The sequence below is a fragment of the Nicotiana tabacum genome, chromosome 3, assembly GCF_000715075.1.
Source record: "Nicotiana tabacum cultivar K326 chromosome 3, ASM71507v2, whole genome shotgun sequence".
In the NCBI taxonomy this organism is placed as follows: Eukaryota; Viridiplantae; Streptophyta; class Magnoliopsida; order Solanales; family Solanaceae; genus Nicotiana; species Nicotiana tabacum.
In genome coordinates this window covers 173,215,550-173,236,167 of record NC_134082.1, presented here as the reverse complement: position 1 = coordinate 173,236,167, position 20,618 = coordinate 173,215,550, and the positions used below count along the sequence as shown (strand labels likewise).

At 35.2% G+C, this 20,618-nt stretch overlaps 3 protein-coding genes and 1 long non-coding RNA gene across 7 annotated transcripts; 1 reads left to right on the top strand and 3 right to left on the bottom strand.

Moving 5' to 3' along the window:
- Window positions 1-408: 408 nt before the first annotated feature.
- On the bottom strand, window positions 409-6,330 carry LOC107804421 (uncharacterized). Of its 3 annotated transcripts, none has more exons than XM_075250222.1 (5): window positions 6,193-6,330; window positions 3,553-4,026; window positions 3,135-3,425; window positions 962-2,974; window positions 409-863 (listed from the first exon to the last, which is right to left on the bottom strand). In XM_075250222.1, the coding sequence occupies exons 1-5, from the start codon at window positions 6,212-6,214 to the stop codon at window positions 511-513; spliced, it is 3,153 nt and encodes a 1,050-aa protein (XP_075106323.1). In that variant the 5' UTR covers window positions 6,215-6,330; the 3' UTR covers window positions 409-510. The 3 variants fall into 3 exon arrangements, with proteins under 3 accessions (XP_075106323.1, XP_075106321.1, XP_075106322.1); XM_075250220.1 differs by having other exon boundaries at window positions 3,553-4,548; window positions 6,193-6,316; XM_075250221.1 differs by lacking the exon at window positions 6,193-6,330 and adding an exon at window positions 6,011-6,149 and having other exon boundaries at window positions 3,553-4,548.
- A 38-nt stretch (window positions 6,331-6,368) lies between these two features.
- LOC142179545 (uncharacterized) lies at window positions 6,369-15,220 on the top strand. 2 transcript variants are annotated; one of them, XR_012708024.1, is made up of 4 exons: window positions 6,369-7,650; window positions 8,953-9,104; window positions 14,246-14,348; window positions 14,465-15,220. It is a non-coding gene; the product is annotated as an uncharacterized LOC142179545 (long non-coding RNA). The 2 variants fall into 2 exon arrangements; XR_012708023.1 differs by having other exon boundaries at window positions 6,369-6,585; window positions 14,246-15,220.
- LOC107804422 (uncharacterized) lies at window positions 8,234-14,999 on the bottom strand. Its single transcript, XM_075250223.1, has 5 exons — window positions 14,056-14,999; window positions 13,485-13,628; window positions 10,084-12,348; window positions 8,887-9,251; window positions 8,234-8,517 (listed from the first exon to the last, which is right to left on the bottom strand). The coding sequence occupies exons 1-4, from the start codon at window positions 14,960-14,962 to the stop codon at window positions 8,908-8,910; spliced, it is 3,660 nt and encodes a 1,219-aa protein (XP_075106324.1). The 5' UTR covers window positions 14,963-14,999; the 3' UTR covers window positions 8,234-8,517; window positions 8,887-8,907.
- Window positions 15,221-19,206: 3,986 nt separating the features above from the next.
- On the bottom strand, window positions 19,207-20,329 carry LOC142178026 (secreted RxLR effector protein 161-like). Its single transcript, XM_075247346.1, has 2 exons — window positions 20,057-20,329; window positions 19,207-19,551 (listed from the first exon to the last, which is right to left on the bottom strand). Exons 1-2 carry the CDS (start codon window positions 20,327-20,329, stop codon window positions 19,207-19,209), a joined length of 618 nt encoding a protein of 205 aa, XP_075103447.1.
- Window positions 20,330-20,618: the final 289 nt, after the last annotated feature.

The window sequence follows — 20,618 nt, the reverse complement described above, 5'->3', positions numbered from 1 at the left end:
GTGGCCGGATACGTGTCGGATCCTCCAAAAGTAGTGCATTTTTGAAGGATCCGGCACGGGTGCGGCTACATTTTGGAGAGTCCGCGCAACATAGGTGTACGCAGACCTTACCTCTACCCCGATGGGGTAAAGAAGTGGTGGAGATGCAGGGGACATTTCCGGTGATTTTGTTCAAGGTGTAGTATAATGGCAATGAAGCAGGATAAAATCAGGGAGGCAAGAAATATCCGGTGATTTCTTCCAATCTGCCCAAGTATTGGAGGACAAAGTTACCGGTACTTATGCTGATAGGAGGTTGCACCTATTTTGGTGAAATCGTAGATGTTCGTGTAATCTAGCCCGGACACTCTAATTTTAACTCTCTTTTTTCTTCTGTCAATTGAATGGTAGCCCAAAAGGACCTCAGCAAACATGAACTTTCTAAATAAGATATTGAGGCCTTCAAAACAGAAATTCAATTTTAACAACTTCACAGTAATATAATTATATATAAACATCTTCCTCAATCCTTTAATGCATTACTACATTTTCCAACATAGTTCTGAGGGTCTTGAGTTGAGCAAGAACATGTTTGATATTCATTCTTTCCTCTGGCATGTCCGTTGTGCACCTCAGAGCTAATTCCATAATGGATGATAAGCACTGCATCTTTCCTGTTTTGTTCTTCTCTTCTGGTATCATTAGCTCAGGATCTATTATCTTGTCCATCGCGTGTGGCCATGATTGTCTTATCCACCCCCTCAAGCTTGAATTTTCAGCAAACTGTTCATCTGTTGGCTTTTTTCTTGTAAACATTTCCATCAACATGATACCATAGCTGTAAATGTCACACCTTGTAGATACCAGTCCTTCCAATCCAAACTCTGCATTAGAATACAACAAGATATCAAGAGAATATGGTGTCTTTCAAATGGTTGAAATTAGAAGGAGAAATGAAGCATTTTTGTGACATGATTGTTACCTGGTGCAATGTACCCGATGGTTGCAAGAGTTTTGGTTTGTGCAATACTTTCTCCTACCCCTAATAACTTTGCTAGCCCAAAGTCACTCACATGTGCAACCATATCTTCATCGAGTAGGACATTGCTAGGCTTTAGATCACAGTGAACAACCGGCACAAAATAGTCATGATGGAGATAGTCTAATGCTGATCCCACATCAATCATTATGTCTACTCTCTGCATGATATCTAAGGAACAACTCTCAGAATGAAGCCAATCGTCTAGGTTTCCATTAGGCATGTACTCTAATACCAAGGCTTTGAAATCAACGTTGGAGCAACTATTGATGACTTTAGCCAAATTTCTGTGACGAACGTTGCGCAAGACTTCACATTCTGTATCGAAACTCTTGAATGCGCCTTCTGTTTGCAAATTGAATACTTTAACGGCCAATATAGTACTCCCAAATGTAGCTTTGTAAACAGACCCATAACTTCCAGATCCGAGCAAGTTGCTCGTACTGAATCCATTTGTTGCTTGTTGAAGGTCATGGTACGAAACTCTTCCATGTAATGTGGCTGGAGAAGAATCCGCCTGATGAGTAGCAATGATTGTTTTCCTCTTTCGACATCTAATCACCAAAAAGATGGTGAGCGTGACTGAGAGCATTATGATTGAAGCAGCCATCAGTGAGATCAACACAATAAGAAGCACATTCTTTTTTCTTTTCCTATGAGGAGAATTAGACCTACATGCTGGTGTCTGCAATCTAGCATCACCACATAATCCCTCATTTGAAAGGAATGAATCATAAGAGAAGTTCGCAAAAGGACCTCCAGTTGGAATTTCACCACTCAATCTGTTGTAAGATACATTGAGATAGTTAAGATGGGAAAGACCTACCAGTGATTTGGGAATTCCACCAGAGAGCTTGTTATGAGACAAGTCCAACGATTCCAAGGCAACCATGTTCCCCAATGACTCTGGAATAGGCCCTTCTAGTCTATTTTCTGCAAAAGAAAGTTCAGCCATGTTTTGCATTGCTCCAATTGTGCTCGGGATAATTCCTGAGATTTGATTCTTCGATACATTCAGTAATGTTGCGACTTTCAAATTTCCAATTTCTGGAGGTAGAGAGCTTTCCAAGAAATTTGAGGACACATCAAGATGCAAGAGATCATTGAGGTTCCACAGGCTGGGAGGTATGCTAAAAATCAATTTGTTGGAATCTAAGTAAACGTATCTAAGAGATTTAATGTTCCCTAAACATGCTGGTATAGAACAGCAAATCTCATTATTTCCCAAACTCAAGAATCCCAAATTCTTCAAATTGCAGAGTTCCTCAGGGATAGGTCCACTTATCATTTTGTTGCCATACAAATTTAATGCTTGAAGATTCTCTAAATTCCCTATTGAACTTGGAATGAATCCACTCAAGTAATTGCCTTGAAGAAACAAGAAAGACAAACCACTTAAATATCCAATTTCACGGGGCATGCTGCCTCTGATTTCACTATAAGCAGCATAAACATAGTCAAGAGAACTTGAGAGATTTCCAACAGAAGCGGGGAGATTTCCATCGAGTGGATTATAACCTATCCACAGTTGTCTTAAATGTCTGCAATTTGTCAAGGAATCGAAGAAAGTCAATTCTGGAGATGAAGGTTCTCTTGTGAAATGATTGTCATTCACATTTAGGTACTCTAAACGTTTTAGATTACCAAATGACCTCGGAAAAGGACCAGAAAAGTTATTATATCCAATTCCTAGCCGGAAAATGTTGGAAGCGTTTGACAGTGAGTTAGGGATGGATCCAGTCAGGTTATTGTAACCAAGATAAAGTTCTTCAAGATTAGGAAGGCCAAGTCCTATATCTGCTGGAAGACTTCCGGTAAAGAAGTTCCCCAAAAATGAAATGCCCCTTATGTTTGACATGTTAAATATTGTAGATGGAATAGGACCTGTTAAGAAGTTGTAGTGTAGATCTAATCTTCCCAAATTGAAAAGATTACCAATCTCCATTGGTAACTCACCTGATGATGTTTGAGTGACTCATCAGGATATGAAAAGCATAGCAACATACACCAAAATCTTGTAAAAGAAAAGGAAAAGATGATACCAAGAACCACATAAGGATAAGAATAGCATACCAATATACACCAAAAGCTTGATAAAAAAAAACCAAGATGATACCTATTAGGTTGTTTTCTCTTAGGAAGAGGTCAGAAAGTGAAGTGCAGTTTCCAAATTCTTTTGGAATGGTTCCACTGAATTGATTATTTCCAAGATCAAATGCTCTGAGATCAGGCATGTTCAAACACATATCCGGGGGTAATGAGCCAGAGAGCTTATTGCCATAAAGGTTGAGCAATCGAAGTGAAGTTATGTTACTTATAGAAAATGGTAATGGACCACTTAGGCTACAGTTCTGCACATCCAATATCTCTAGATTACGGAGATATCCAATCTCTTCTGGTATTTCACCTGCAAATTAAATCATAAATAGTAAGTCCACTTTCTGCAGTAGAGCAATTAAGGAGCACATACATGAGTCCAGAAATATTTTTCATGTATGCTCAAAGAAGAAAAAATACAAATATGTATAACTCACCTTCCAAATCATTTCGACCAAGGTATAAAGAAGATATCATAGTCAAGTTCCCAATCTTTCTAGGTATCACTCCAGTGAACCTATTGAATGATAATGACAAAATTTGAAGGTTTGAGCATTTGTCGATGTCCAAAGGAATTTGTCCATCAAATTCATTGTTAGACAGTGCAAGTACCATGAGTTCTGGGAGATTCGAGCATATATCGACAGGAAGGTTTCCAGACAAACTATTGTTTGTCAGGACCAAACGTCGTAACGATGAAATGTTGAACAGGCTAAGTGGTACAAGGCCTGTTAGCTGATTTGATCCCAAACTCAACCATGTCAAGCCTTGAAGATTACCAATTTCATTTGGAATTTCCCCTTGTAACTGATTAACTCCCAACACTAAACTCTCTAGCTTGGATGCATTGAAAATGGCCGGTGGAATAATACCTGTGAAACTGTTAAATGCTAGATGCAAGTGCTGGAGTTCTGGCAAAAGAGAAAACCATGAGGGAATATCTCCAGTGAACTTATTAGAAGTGACATTTATAAATTCTAATCTGTGCAAATTACTCAAATCTTGAGGCAGAATTCCATGGAAACGGTTGCTACTGATATCAAGGGAGACCAGAAAAGACAGATTTCCCAAGTGAGGAGGGATGGTGCCTATTAGTCCCATGTTGGAAATATCCAAGGCTGTGACTCTTTGATGGCGAGAGCCGCATGTTACGCCAATCCACTGGCAAACTGAAGTGGTTGAGGTCCAGTTGCTTGTCAAGATATTGTAAGTATCAGAAGTAAGATAGGATTTCAAAGCAAGAAGAGCAGCCTCATCAGTTTTGAGGTTGACTTCTGCAGTGGCTGATAATATCAGAAAATGGTGCCATATTGAAACTACAAGAGGGGAAAAGAAATTGTTTTTTCTCTTCATGATTGTGTTTATGTTGGAATAGAGAAAGTGTACCAGAACTAAGGCATATATCCCCATTACTACTAGCTGCGGTTTCTTTTCTGTAAAGAATTCAAACAGTTGTCCACTTTAAGGTCAATCAAGAGAAATGGAGGAAGGTGACAGACAATGATGATGTTAGGTTTGAATTCATTAGCATTTTCCATCGTTGAAACATATTGGACTGATTGTCATTCTTGAATTCATTAGCATTTTCCACGAAAATTCCTCAACATATAAAAATAGAAAGCTTAGAAACAAGCCAAATGATAGTCAATACTGATTGTTAATTTCTTCTTAATTTAATGCCATTTCAAAGACCAGAGGCACCCTTTTGGACAGACATTATGTGGCTTTTCCCATTACTTAGTTATACCTCAATATGAACTCAGAATGGGTAACTTTCTGAAAATGCCCTGAGCCTTACAAGTGTATCTATATGTCTAACTTAATCAAACCTAGCGAGTTGTTATAGAGGACTGCTTAAGCAAAAACTGATTAAGTAGTAATTATTATCAAATTCCCCTTATTTTACAAATAAAGATTAACATCAAAGGCGGCTCAACAAAATCGGTGGCCTAAAGCCAAACCTTGATGAGTGGCCTTAAGTTGTTTTTTCTATAAAAAAAAATATTAATCCATTGTACTTCTTTATAGTTAACATTATTATATAAATAATATACGCATTTAGAAAAGAATCAAGTCTTTTTTATATGATTGAGTATATTAATTAGAGTATTATCTTTCTTTCATGTTTTAATTCATAAAATAAGTCTAAACCATCAATATGTTTCGCCGTTAAGGCAATGTGTTTCCAAAATCTCGTCACCTAGTTATATCAAATTCTTATACCTCGAAATAGGAAACCAAAAATATTTTCATACGCTTCTAATTGTTCAAAATTTTGAAGGTTTATTTTCTTAGTTTATTAAAAAATATACTTTTTTTTACTTCAAAATATTCAAATTTTTAAAAAATTAATTCATATACCTACTAGGCTACTACTACTGAAAAATGGGACCCCTCAAATTTGAGGGCCTAAAGCACTTGCTTTAGTTACCGTATACTTCAGCCGGCACTGATTAACATCATGAACAGAAAACACCTGAGGAAAAGGAGATCCTACAAGTCAAATTAAAGGATGGAGAAGCTGAGATACAGACAATCAGTTCTTGGACTTTGAGCCTTTTAAAAATCATAAACTAGCAATGAACTTAACAGTATGGAGCTAATTAAATTCACCAAACACTTGCTATTCGGTAAAAACTTAACTGCACCCCACGTTTGTAGTATCAAATTAATAGAATCACGAGTTAATTTATTACTTTCATGGTTAATTAATGCCTATTATTACTTTATTAAATTTACTTAATTTGATATAAATATATTTACCCTGGCTATACCCTTAAGAAATACTACAATTTGGACAATAACTCAGACTGAAAAGTTAAATCACGAAGAAGAGTGAATATTCACACCCACCATGTGAAAAAAGAATCCATCGTTTTTGTTAAACAAAGGTACCTGAAAGAAGGGGAAGATCCAAGCCGGGTTGTTTTTATGAAAAGACAAAAAACTCCTCTAGTTAAAGTGCTGCTAGCTTCTTTGTAGGGGGCATTTAAGGACAACAAAAGGTAGGGATATAGAATGCCCTTTTAGGTGTTTCTGAGGTCATGAATCTAAAATTCCTTTCAAAGGTTAGGTACCTGAAAGAAGGGGAAGATCCATAGCCGGGTGTGCAAGATAATGGCGGAGGGCCTCGGCGGCTAGTTGATATTATCCGTGTCGTGCCAGAGATTTCAAGAAATTATTTTAAAAGCCCATCACGGAGGGCACTATTTGGAGGTATATCATTGCTGGGTGGATTTTATGTGGCTCAGACAATTTCCCTATCTTTTGGTGCTTTAGGAGTCAATGATGTCATTGCTGCTGTAGTCTGCGTCTTAATTACCGAGTATGTGACGCGCTTCTATTACAGTCGGCCTAAAGTGACTTTTCCTATTGCTCTTTTGAACAACTTCAAGATGGGTTTTACTTATGGTCTCTTCATTGATGCTTTCAAACTTGCCAGCTGAGCTAATTGTCTCAGTTTTGCAGCAGTAAGTAAATTTTCCTCCTATTGTTGTATATCTCTTATAAAAGATCAACTCTCTTACTGATGGAAATTAAAGCAATATGTAATGTCGCCGTTTTTAAGCGATACCTTGATCGGGGCGGATCCAAGATTTAAACTTTATGGGTTTGCAGTGTCACAAAACCCACTGACGATCTGAGTTACATGGTCTAGTAGATTTGCCGAAGCAGTTTTGCGGAACCCGTACCTTCTATAGTGCATGGCTAATTGTGCTCCAATTACTGCAAAATAGTTCTACAACAACATCCCTTTCTTTTTACTAATCAGCATCCGTTAAGAAAAAGATTTTAGGGAAAAAAGTGACAGAGCCGGGTCTTGAACTTTGATGTCTAAGTATCAATTGAGTAAAGTCAAGTCTGCTGGTCAGTAGATAGGGTCCGACAAGATTTTGCTGAACTTGTGATCTTTCTCAGAGTGTACTGCATTGTTTGAGAAGCTGGAAAAACCTGCTTTCGATGTCCATTAGTTGTGCTAGTCTCACCCTCTGGAATTTTGCTTCGTAGGGAATATAAGACATGTCCAAAACCTCAAGGCTCGACAATTTGGAAAAGAGAGCCATTGAAACCTCTATTTCTTAGAGTCAAAACTTGAATCCTGTTCAAGAAACCAACTACGATGGTAGTTGCCCATTGAAGTTGTTCTAATCTAGTTTGATGCTTCCTAGTTGCCCATTGAAGTCGTTAATTAACCAGATCCTTTGGCAGATCTCCCATGGAAATAGTTCCACTCATATCATGAGAAACAAGAAAAAAGAGATTTCCTAATTCTCTAGGACTCTAAGACCCATCACCCATGTTCGAAACATCTATTTAACTTACTCTCTTGTGGAAAGCGCTGCAAGTGATTCCAAACCAGTAGCAAACTAGAATAGAAGTAGACCAACTGTTTGCCAAGACACCTTGAGGGTCTTAAGTGATTTGAGCCTTCAAACCTTCAGGGCAAGAAGGGCGAATTGATCAGTGGTGATAGTGGTTGCTGCCATGGGTTAGCAAACCAGTTGCCCAAAGACCAACAGTTCAAGAAAAAAGAGGTGCATGCTTCTCACTGAGCATATCTCTGGTTTTTGAGTTATGGGATTAATGAAGATACCACTAACATAATAACATACTGAACCACAAAGAGAGTGAAGCTTTTGTATGTGATTATAGGAGCTGTCATGCTGTCTTTGTCAGTGAGAAGACAAATTTGTGCTGCAAGTGACAGAAACTATTGAAAATTGAATTAAAGAAACTTTCTGATATGTTGAGAGTCAATATTGGAGTATTAACAAATGTACGAAACCTAAGCCAAATGATGTACTAGAAACGAACCCAAAGTTTTTTCTAATTTTTTATGTTTGTTACTAACTGCTACTTGGTCCAGTTAATGTTGGATTTTTACTGGAAATTGCTTTCTTCTTGGAGTCACTGGATTTTAGTTGCCAAGTGTTAGTGATTGGGCGGGTGATCTAAGTACTTGGGAAAGGAGTTTTCAGTCTTTTAGTTTTTTTTTTCACCAATTAGGACCCACCTTAAATATTTAGGTTTTAAGTTTCAATTTCAATTGTGACTTGTGAGCCAGTGAAAAATCTGGACGGTATTTGTGCTTTCAATCTGCAGTCAAGCTGTTAAGCATTTAACTTGGTAACCAAAAGAGCCTATAACTTGTAGTTCAACATTTTACACTGCTCTTCATCGACTCTTGAAGCTGATTCTACATAATAATGATCATCAATATTATACAAGGCATTCTTCCATGCCAACTTCAGTACACACTTATATGTTAAAGGACACACACACACACAAAAACTTTAAACACGCACAAAAGAAAAGCACAATAAACAAGAAAAGTCCAAATCTCGGACCAAATATTGGTTGTCATCTCAATTGGTGTCACCCAGAGGAAAAGGCGGCACTACCTGTTCAAAATTAAAGGGGATCAAACTTGATTTGGCTCATTCATTATGGATACGAATGCAAAAATATACTAGTTGTAACTGAGACTTGAGTTATTTTTATAATTTTCCTTCGATAAATGAAACTCTTAATTTCTTGAACTTTAAATTTCTTTCTTAGTTTCATTGGACCTTTGTTTTCCTTTTATTTTGCCTTCTTAAATTAAGACTCCTTAAAAAGATGTCCTTCAATTCAGTTCTTTTTTTACTATAAGGGAGATGTTTGTATGAAAGAAAATGCTCATTTTCTAGATTTATATATGGTATAGACAAGAAAATAATCATTTTCATCCGGATGACATGAGAATATCGATGAAAAAGCTGGATACTTACCATCATATAAACCTTGCTACATCATTTGCGAAGAAATTCCAGCTTGATCTTCTTGATATTTGGCAGGACATCTTTCATGATCAGCCTCTCATTAGGAGATTCAGCTGTGCAATTCAATGCCAACTCCAAAATAGAGGACACACAATGCAACTTTTTCTTGAAATCAATCTCTTCTGGTTCAAATAAGGTGGCATCAATAATATCCTCTGGTGTTGCAGGTATTGAATTACAGACCCAACTCCTCATGCTCAAATTTTCTTGAAACATTTCATCATATGGCTTTTTTCTTGTGAATGTTTCCATGAGCATTATGCCGTAGCTGTACACATCACATCTTCTAGAAACTAATCCTACTGATCCATACTCTGATCCAATGTTACTAGAGTAATTAGTTTCTTAACAAACTAAATAAATAAACGAAAGTAATATCTTTGTATTTGGAAGATATTAAAAAAAGTTAAAACTATCTTGAGTAGATAAAAAATTTTAAAAAATAAAAATAGGTGGAATGGGAATGAACCAAGAGTAAGACAATAAAATGAAACGAAAAACTGCAAGTTTTTTTTTTTTTTTTTTTTTTTATAATCGTCGTAGATGCATGAATAGCAAATAAGATATTAGTGTTTGGCAAGCCATAAAAAAAATGTTTAAAAGTCTTGTACCTTTAAGTCAAAAATGAGCCAAAAGCTATTAGTTGGGCATATGTTTATTACTACTATGTTATTCCAATAAATAACTTATATTCATTTAATATAATTTTATTTATTCATTTTAAAACTTAAAAATGAATTGAAAGATATATAATTTGTATCGAAAATGAAAAGTCTTGCAATAATCTATTGTTTGATATTAACATCTTAATGTCATTTGGTCATTTTAGTAGGAAAAAATGCTGATAAGCACTTTTTTAACGAACACATCAATTGTTTGTTTCACTCTGAGCACTTCTATCTAACCGCATAATTTCTTGTTCATAAAATCAGTTTCAGCATTTAAAAAGTGTTTTCCGGCACTTGGTGCTTAAAAGCAACAGTCCTGTTTTAGCTAAGCTAAATGGGCTCTATATTTCAATGTTTTCAATACCATTTTTTCATGAATCTGTGATATATTACATAAAACTAGAAAACAAAAGATTACGTACTATTTGATACATTAGCACTTTATATTTGATAATAAGAGACCAAAAAAGAAAATTACCTGGTGCAATATAGCCCATCGTTGCAAGTGTGTTAGTATGAGCAATAGATTCCCCTTCTCCTAATAACTTGGTCAGGCCAAAGTCACTCACATGTCCAACCAGCCTTTCGTCTAGCAAGACGTTACTAGGCTTCAAGTCGCCATGTACAACGACTGTTGCATAACCATGATGGAGATATTCCAAAGCTGATGCAACATCGATCATTATCTCTAATCTTTGGATCATATTCAAGTAGTAATCATCAGAATGTAACCATTGCTCTAGGCTTCCATTGGGCATGTATTCTAGAAGTAATGCTTTAAAATCCATGTTAGTACAACTGCTGATAACTTTGGTAAGATTTCTATGGCGAAGGTTGCGTAGAACTTCACATTCAGTATCAAAACTCTTGAATGCACCTTCAATCTGTAAATTAAACACTTTGATTGCCAAAACCATCTCATTCGCAAAGATGCCCTTGTAAACAGAACCGGAACCTCCATGGCCTAGCAAGTTGCATTGGTCGAACCCCTGAGTTGCCCTTTCGATTTCAATGTACGAAATCCTGGCTAGTATCGTTGTTGCAGGTAAGGATTCAACTTGGGTTGGAACATTTCTACGTCTCCTGAACATGAACACAACAATTGAGCCAAGTCCCATTAATGAAACCACCAATGGGACAAGTACAATCAGAAGAAATCTGCTTCTCCGTGAGTGATGACCAGACCTAGCCTTACAAGGTCGGAAAAGGAAACCACCACATAACTCTTCATTTCCCATAAAAGATTGAGACGTGAAATTGAGAAAAGGTCCTTTAGTTGGGATTTCACCTTCTAATCTATTGAATGATACATTGAAATCCTTGAGATACCGAAGTGCCTCTAATGATTTTGGAATCATACCTGAAAGAATGTTATTGGATAGTATCACCGATTCCAAACTTATCATTTTTCCCAGCGACTCAGGAATAGATCCTTGCAACTCATTGAAAGCCAAAGAAAGATAAATTAGTTTCAGCAAGTCTCCGACTGTGGTTGGAATACTTCCTGAAAGGTGATTCCTCGACAAATCTACTAATGTTATGGCATCCAAATTTCCGAATTCTGGAGGTAAAGAACCAACCAAAGAATTATTGGACAAGTCAAGCTCTACAAGATCTTTGAGGCTCCATAGACTCATGGGTATGTTAGTGAGCCTATTTGAATTTAAATAAATATTTCTCAAAGAGGTAACATTACCAATGCAATATGGTATTGGACCCGATATTTGATTATAAGACAAACGAACCAAGCCCAACCCCGGCAATTTGCAAAGGCACTCCGGTAAGGGTCTACTTAACCTGTTCTGGTCAAGATATAATACTTGAAGATTGTGTAAATCACAGAATGTTCTTGGCATTGAACCAGTCAAGTCATTGCCGGATATGGAAAAAGTGTTTAAGTTACTTAAATTACCAATTCCTAATGGTATCTGTCCCCTAATTTCAGTTTCATCTAAAAAAAATAGTTCAAGAGAACCGGAGAGATTGCCAATGGAATCTGGAAGAACACCATTAAGAGGATTATCCGATATCACTATTTCTTTCAAAGATCTGCAGTTCGCCAAAGAAGTTAAGATACTTAGGTGCGGAGATGATAAGTTGTTTTCGAACAACATCAAACGTTCAAGCTGTCTCAAATCCCCCAAAGAGTTAGGAATCGGGCCATTGAATTTGTTGTTGTTAAGAATTAATCCCTTTAGATTTGAAGAATTGGAGATTGAGCTGGGTATAACTCCATCTATGCTGTTATTACCAAGATGCAGAAAATTTAGATTTGTTTGCCAGTAGCTTGAGGCAGATGGAAGACTACCGGAAAGGTTATTAAATGCAAGTGACATCACTCTTAGCGTAGAGATATTGAAGAGCTCTTCCGGTATGGAACCACTTAGTTTATAATTCTCTGCAAGATCAAGTGTCTCCAATTTGTGAAGGCTCCCAATCTTTCTGGGTATTACTCCACCAATGTTATTCCTAGAAAGTGACACCCTTGTTAGGGTAGAGATATTGAAGAGCTCTTCCGGTATGGAACCGCTTAATTTATTAAATTGCAAATAAAGTGTCTCCAACTTGTGAAGGCTCCCAATCTCTCTGGGTATTACTCCACCAATGTTATTCGTAGAAAGTGACACCTTTGTTAGCGTAGAGATATTGAAGAGCTCTTCCGGTATGGAACCACTTAATTTATTAAATTGCAAATAAAGTGTTTCCAACTTGTGAAGGTTCCCAATCTCTTCGGGTATAACACCTGCAAAAAGATTTAGTTTAGTGTTATGAAAGAATTACAAGAAAATACACGTGACTTCACACCATAACAAAAAATGATCCATGTTTTTATGTTTTACCTGACCTAGCCCATATTGTACATATTTTGAAAGCACTTGCAAATTCAAAATTTGTGTTCTTACAACCATTGCTTCTAAAAGCTATGTAGTTAAATTTGTGTTCTCACAACCATTGCTTTTCACTCTCTTTTCTTCTCACATCTTCTACATATGTTTCAAGGTGCTGTATATTTTCTGCTTCTCCCTCTGTGTCACCTGGTTGCAATGTAAGAAAATTGAAGAGTAGAAGTCCACCATTGAAGACCATTCAAAGCTTTGCTTTTGAAAATAAAAATTTTTCGAGTTTGTTAGTTGTTTGGACTGGGTATTGTTCTAATTGATTGAAAATATCAAAAGGAGTTCAAAATTTAAATTTGAAATAATTTGGAGTAGATTTGGGCAAGATTTGAGTTAAATTTCAGAAAAGACGCAAGGAAGAAGACGAAATGAGTTTTTTGTATAATTATGTATAATAGTGTATATGAGCGTTTAAACACATCTTATACACTATTATACACTTTTATACACCTTTATACAAGCATCTGTAGATGAACTTCTTCCACGATTTTCAGTTGTAATTCTTGTTCAAAACCAGTCCAAATCTCCATTAAATGACTTCAAATTTTATATACAATCTACTTATACTATTTCTAACAAGTCTAAATAACACCCACTCCAAATTTCTCACAAAATCAAATTCGAAATTTAAAGCCACATATTTAAGCTTGTTAAAAATCTAATTTTCACCACCCAAATGGATTTGGCTTGTTGAACTAATATTTGAGTCACAGTTAATGATTCGAAAATTAACCTAAAAGCTTGAGCAATCTTTTTAAAATTAAATAGTAATTTCGAAAACCTATTGGAGTTGGATGTTGAATCTTAGCCTATTATTTTGGGCTAGTTGGTTGTAAATTAAAAAAATAGGCTATAAAATTGAAAAATAGGGAACCCAGTTGTTCTTATGTGAAATTTTCCCTAATGTTATTTTTAATTTCGATTCCATGAAACCATTACTCTTTCTGGATTGCCAAACAACAACACATTGCTCGAAACTTACCTGTTAAATTGTTGGTGTTGAAATTAAGTATCCATAGCGATGTCATGTTCCGTATGCTGCGCGGTATTGAACCCACGATGCCGTTGTTCTCCAGTTGCAATTGCTGCAAATTTCGTAAATTACCAATCTTTGCTGGAATTATGCCTGCAAATTATTTTTACACAAAGCAACCAATTTGAGATTTTGCCAAAATGTAGGCAAAATTTATGGCCAAACATGTGTTTGCCAAATAAAACCCAAATTTATTTTGGCAAAATCTATGGTCAAACGGGTCCTTAGTTGTTGTATTGGAAAAGGTGTTCCCATAATGGTTATTTTGAAAATAATTCTATTTTTCCCCAAAGTTATTTTTAAAGGTTGAAGGTTCATCCAACCAAACATCATGTACGTCCAATCGCCTACCTAGGATAGTAAATAGAGCAGGGCTGGGGCTATTATTATGAGGGAAGAGCAACATGACTTGTTGAATTAAAATGCAATGTTACTCCTATATATTAACGTCACAATTTTCTATAGATCACGTGTTTATGCTAACAAATTGAGAAAAGTATTAGTCCTATCAAGTATGTACCTTGCAGGTGGTTTCCCCCAAGGTTTAAGAACTCAAGCCTCTCCAAGTTTACAATTTCTGGTGGAATGATCCCATTGAAGTTATTGTATGACAATGACAAGTCATACAGTTGTGTGCAGTTAGACAAACTAGCTGGAATGTGACCACTCAACTGGTTGGAAATTATTGAAATGCTCTTTATTTTTTGCAGACCGCGGCATATATCTGCAGGAAGACTCCCTGATAATTGATTATATGTGAGAGCTAAAGTCTCCAACGAGGAGATGTTGAAAATGGAGTATGGAATAGATCCAGTAAGTTGGTTACTGACTAAAACCAGCTCCTTTAAACTCTGAAGATTGCCAATATCTTTGGGAAAACTGCCTTGAAGATGATTATTACTGACACTGAGAGTTTCTAACTTGGACAGGTTAGAAATAGAAGCAGGAGGTATAGCAGTGAAACCGTTGTTATCAAGAATTAAGATTTGAAGCTCAGAAAAGAAACCGAACCACATTGGAATCTCTCCACTGAAATTATTGTATCCCAGATCAATCACCTTCAATCGACGTAAACGAGACAAATCTTGAGGGATGTCTCCAAGAAAATTATTTCTGCTCATATCGAGAGAAACGAGAAACGAGAGGTTTCCCAACTGTGGCGGAATGGTTCCAACAATGTCCATGTTTGATATATTGAGTGCTCTCACCCTATGATGGCGAGAGCCGCAAGTGACTCCAATCCAGTCACAAACTGAAGATTGAGAAGACCAATTTTGGGTTAAGGGATGAGAAGAGTTTAGAGTAACTCTGGATTTTAAGGCAAGAAGAGCTGATTGATCTGTGCTTATGTTTGTGGCTATGCATGCCACTAACAAGTAGAGTAATTGCAAGACAACAGAAAGAATAAAAGAGTTGGCTTTCTCCATGGATACAACTGATGTTTGTAGTATGTAATTAAAACTGTAGATAAAATAAGGAATGAAGTGGTCAGCAATAAATAGGGATAAAAAATTGCTGAGGATGTTGGGAGGAGGGCAGTTGGGGCAAACCAATAAGACTTTGACTTTATTAAGTCTTCCGAAAGTTTGCCCCACAAAGATAAGTACCCTTTTCTTCACTATCTATTGCTTTACATGAGATTCTGAGTAGATTCTAAGAATAGTTTTTCCAACAAAAGTTTCCAGTAATAATACCTCTTTATCTGTGCTCTTAGGAGTATTATTATTTAGAAGGCTCTCTTATTCTTTTGGGTCGGGTAATGGGTCTAGTTAAGTGTGAATTCTAATTTAACCGTGTATTTTAAAATTGGGGTTAGTGTTTTTTTAATCTTAAGCTGCAAAGTGGCCTTCCGTCCAAATCAACGGCAAATTAGTGTCATAGTATGACAATAGAAGACCGAATAGTCAAATGCAGGGTAAATTTAAAGATAATTCAAGGGTATATTTGTTCTTTTCCAATTTTAATAAAAAATATACTAGTTTGTTTTCTTCACATAATATTGAAGAAAAAGCTGCATTCAAAGGCATTTATTATTTTCACCTATATAAGAAGCACGAAAGAAACAGGTGAAGCAGAGACGTCTTCGCCGATATGCCAGCTTCCATCATTATATATTTATTCCTATTTTTCAGTATTATTACTTTAACGGCCATCACATAATTTAGTAAATTAAGGGAACTTCTGACTACTTTCTCTCCATAAATGCATAGTACAAAAATATGGGACCAGCAATTTAGTGAACAAAGGAACAACAACAACAACAACCCAAACCCAGAATAATTCTATTTAGTGGGGTCTGGGGAGGGTAGTGTATACGCAGACCTTACCCCTACTCTGAGGTAGAGAGGCTGTTTCCAAATAGACCCCCGGCATCCTTCCCTCCAAAAACTTCCCACCCTGCTCTTGGGGAGATTCGAACTCACAACCTCTTGATTGAAAGTGGAAGTTGCTTACCATCAGAGCAACCCCTCTTGCCTTAAACAAAGGAAATTTTGGGAAATTTTGGACAGATGCGTAGGGATGTACCTAAACGTCGGACCCATTTGAACATATATTAATACCCAAGACTTCTCCACAGATGCATAGTACAAATTGTCAGATCACTATTTCTTGAAAGTTGCGTATGTTTACAAGCACATAATACAAATACTTCAATCAAATCTAAGATTTTCAAAAATCAAGTATATTTAGCAGCTCATTTATTTCAAGCACAAAAATTGAAAAGGAAATTGTATTTGAATTCAATTAAATAATATAAGTTTTGTGTAATTATGACCTAATACATAACTAATTGCTGAGTTTGAATAGCAAATATATTAAATCAACCATTAAGCTCGAATAAATAAAATTGACAAGTTAAAGCGTAGCAGAATAAATTTACCTAATAAAAAAAATAGCAGAATAAATTCACTAAATAAAAATAATTTTTACATATAAATATATGCTAGATTTAAGTTCAACCTATGTCTATAAGTTAATAATTAATATTTATATTCATCTAAAACTTTAAACATTATAAATTCATGAAAGAAAGTAAATACAATACTATCACATTTTGCAATTTAAGTAGTTTGTAATGCTTTCAAATAATAGTACAATTATTTGGGCGCCAACTCTTTTAATATGAAGGAATGTGCGTACATTTGTTTCTACTAAAAGTAAGATTATGTAAATAAAAGTTATTGTAAAATTTTACATTAATTTTGAGACATTAAAATTATTTTCTTACTTAACTTTTACGATATTATTTCTAACCTATTAACCCTTATATTGTCATGAGTTTATTTGTTTTTAAATACTAACATTTAAGTTAATTACTAATTTAGTTTTTAATTTAATTTATATTTGCTACTTACCCTAAATTCAGTGGACCAAATCACCAGAATATATATTATGGATAAAACCGACAATTTACAATATTTTAATTTAGTTACTTCTTGAGTTGCAAGTGATATGTGTATTTTTATTACTACTATTTTTGAAACTGATTTGACAATCCGGCAAAAATATGAAATGATGGAAACTTGTGTTAATATTCTGTCGGAAAATATTTCTTATACCCACTTATTATTTATAATTATTATTAATATCATACACAAAATTTAAGTATAATAACTATATCTAAAAATTTAGTTAAAATTATTAAATTGCCGACTGGTGTATAGTGTTCAATCTCGAGAAAGTTGATTCATTAAGGATATTCAAATAGTAGATACACAATAGCTAAGCAGTTAAATATTTTGCAAAATTTCCCTTAATACTTGAGAATATTAATTAAAATTTAAATTGTTTACAGGGTATGTTCTATGAAATACCAATTAAAATAATACTACAATATTAGAATATTTTCTTTCATAATAATTTTAATTGCAATGTTGGACCTCTGCGACAACACGTGCTTTACTTCCGCTAGTTATTTAGAGATCCCAACATATTGTATATCATCAAGTAACTGTGACAAATGCACATAAACTGATTAATTCTTAGTTACTTACTGTAAAATGGATGGACGTCGGCCGGTTCGGTTCGATTTTTCATGAAGCCGAAACCGAATGAACCGAAATTTACCGTTCGGTCGTTTTTTTTTGTTCGATCGGTATTATGCCCACCCTACAGATAGCAACTCAAAGTAATCTTAGACCATAATGAGGCCAGTCATTAACACTTGAATCCCTAAATTATCAATAATTTAGATAGAGAACTATCCTAGGAATGTTTATGAAAAGCAGAATACATCAATAGTCCCTCAAACTTGTCCATACTTTTCACTTAGACACAATCATAAATCCGTTTGAACACTTCAATTACATCTCAAATGCATCACTTAGACACAATTTGATCATGTGTCATAGTGTGTATTACATCATTTTTCAGAGTGTGAGAGCAATTTTTATTTAATTTTTTTCTCAATCTTTTATATCCTATTCTTTCGTACACCATCATCTCTTTTCTTTCGCACACTAGGCGAAGATCCTCTCTTTTCCATCATAATGTTTTGCTCCTTTTTTTCTTTTTTCTTTGCAATATTCTCGTCCCATAAAATAAAGAAATACCGCCCGTTTGAAATTTATATAGAGAAGCATGAAGAAGAAGCAATAATAAATTCAAAATATAAAGGGAAAAAGATAATGCATCTTACTAAATAGTTCATGTTTGTTTTGTAGACATAAACTTTAATTGCATACCAGGATCTTGAACATGATAATCTTATACAAAATTGTTATAGAAAACATACTTGAATCGTAAGCCATCATCGTGTAGCGAAACATTAATTCAAAATTGGTTTTTTGCCCCTTGCCCTAGCTTTTGTTACCGCCGACTTTAGTGATGGAAGAGAGAAAATAAACTACGATAACCCTAATGAGTGGGGATAGGACCAATTTATAGAGGTTCTCAATTAATCTGGTACGTCCATTAAGTAACCAATCAGACGGTTGAGATTTGATAATTAATTAAATATTAATTATGGGCCATAAACCTATTGGGCTACATCCACGTAAGAAAATAACTTACATTCTCCCACTTGACTCAATAATCACTATATCTATATTTAATATAGAACATTAGTTGCACATAAACAAATATCTTCTATAATGTCCATCATAAATACCATAATACGATAAACTACTAAATGTGAGTTATGTCGGTTATATATAATTTGTCTACATACTCCCTTCTATATACTGCAACATTAGCAACTAATCGTACCAGGTCCATAAGTTATAAAATATTATGGTCCACAATAATGTCTCATTTAGACTTATCCTGTAATATCTCAAAACAATAATGTGTATACCATTATGAGAAACAGGAAATCACATAATGTATATCAGAAACATATAAATAAGCTCAGAGTGTCAAAATATCATAAATACATCAGTCATAAATACTGCCAAGACCCATTCTATGTACATGTTCTTTAAATATCTTTGTTTGTAAACCTTTCGTTAACGGATCTGCAATCATGAGATTTGTTCTAGTATGCTCAAGTGACACTCTTTGTTTCTGAACTTCCTCCTTGACGGTAAAGTACTTTAATTCCATATGTTTGGCACCTTTGGAGTACTTATCGTTCTTGTAGAAGAATACTGCTATAGAATTATCACATTAAATTTTTCAGTGGCTTGGTAATGGTGTCGACAACCCCAAGTCCTGAAATAAAGTTTCGCAGCTATAATGCATGAATTGTGGCTTCAAAACATGCCACAAATTCTACTTCCATCGTGGATGTAGCAATGACAGACTGGTTGACACTCTTACACGATATTGCTCCTTCAGCTAATTGGAACAAATAACCAAAGGTGAATTTTCTAGTGTCAATACATCCAGCGAAATCAGAATCCGAGTATCCAACAACTTCCAAATGCTTGGATCTCCTATACATGAGCATATAATCCTTCGTTCCTTTCATGTACCTCAAAACTTTCTTTGTAGCTTTCCAGTGATCAATTCCTGGGTTACTCTGATATCTTCCCAATATTTTGACGGCAAAACTAATATCTGGTCTTGTGCAAGTCTGAGCATATATCAGACTACCAATAATAGAAGAGTAAGGAATTGATTCCATATTTTCGTTCTATATCATTCTTAGGGCATTGCATGAGACTAAATTTATTCCCTTTTTGAATTGGGACAATTCATGCTGAACAGTTATTCATGTTAAATCTCTCTAGAACTCTTTCAATATAGCCTTTCTGAGAAAATCCTAATAATCCTTATGATCTATCACGAAATATTTCTATTCATATCACATATGATGCCTCACCCATATCTTTCATTTCAAAATTCTTAGAGAGAAAATCTTTAGTCTCACGTAATATGCCTAAATCATTAACAACAAGTAGAATATCATCAACATATATGACTAAAAATATAAACTTACTCCCACTGATCTTTTGGTAAATACACCAACCAACGATATTTTCCACAAATCCAAAAGACTTTATGGTATCATTAAACTTTATATACCATTGTCGTGAGGCTTGTTTAAGTTCATATATTGACTTCCTCAGTTTACACACTATTTGACCTTTTCCTTTTGTTTTGAAACCCTCTGGTTGGTCCATATAAACTTCCTCCTCGAGATCTTCATTAAGAAAGGCAGTTTTCACATCCGTTTGGTGTAACTCTAAATCATAATGAGCATCCAAAGCCATAATAATTCTTAAAGAGTCTTTCTTTGAGACCGGTGAAAAGGTCTCTTTACAATCAATGCCTCCTTTATGAGTATAACCCTTGGAAACAAGTATGGCTTTGTATCGTTCAATATTTCCATTTGAATCCCGTTTGGTCATAAAGACTCATCTACACTCGATTCTTTTAGAACTTTCTGGCAATTCAACAAGATCCCAGACTTTATTGTATTCCATGGATTTTAACTCTTCCTTCATGGCATCAATCCATTTGTCAGACTCATTACTTTCTATGTCTTGTGAAAATGAAACTGGATCCTTATTAAGACCAATGTCAAAATCTGACTCTTGCAAATAAACCACGTAATCATCTGAAATGGCCGATTTTCTAACTCTTTGAGATTTTCTTAATGGCATTTCTTGTGGTTCATTTTTGTCAGATATATGGGAG

Coding starts and splice junctions, on each gene's coding strand:
- LOC107804421 (XM_075250220.1), bottom strand. CDS start 6,214: ATGGATCTTCCCCTTCTTTCAG. Junction 3,426..3,552: donor TGGTCGAAATGATTTGGAAG/GTGAGTTATACA, acceptor TTTAATTTGCAG/GTGAAATACCAGAAGAGATT. Junction 864..961: donor CATCGGGTACATTGCACCAG/GTAACAATCATG, acceptor ATTCTAATGCAG/AGTTTGGATTGGAAGGACTG.
- LOC107804422 (XM_075250223.1), bottom strand. CDS start 14,962: ATGGAGAAAGCCAACTCTTTTATTCTTTCTGTTGTCTTGCAATTACTC. Junction 13,629..14,055: donor TGGGGGAAACCACCTGCAAG/GTACATACTTGA, acceptor AATAATTTGCAG/GCATAATTCCAGCAAAGATT. Junction 12,349..13,484: donor CAACACCAACAATTTAACAG/GTAAGTTTCGAG, acceptor ATCTTTTTGCAG/GTGTTATACCCGAAGAGATT.
- LOC142178026 (XM_075247346.1), bottom strand. CDS start 20,329: ATGACCAAACGGGATTCAAATGGAAATATTGAACGATACAAAGCCATA. Junction 19,552..20,056: donor CAAAAGGAAAAGGTCAAATA/GTGTGTAAACTG, acceptor ATATATGCTCAG/ACTTGCACAAGACCAGATAT.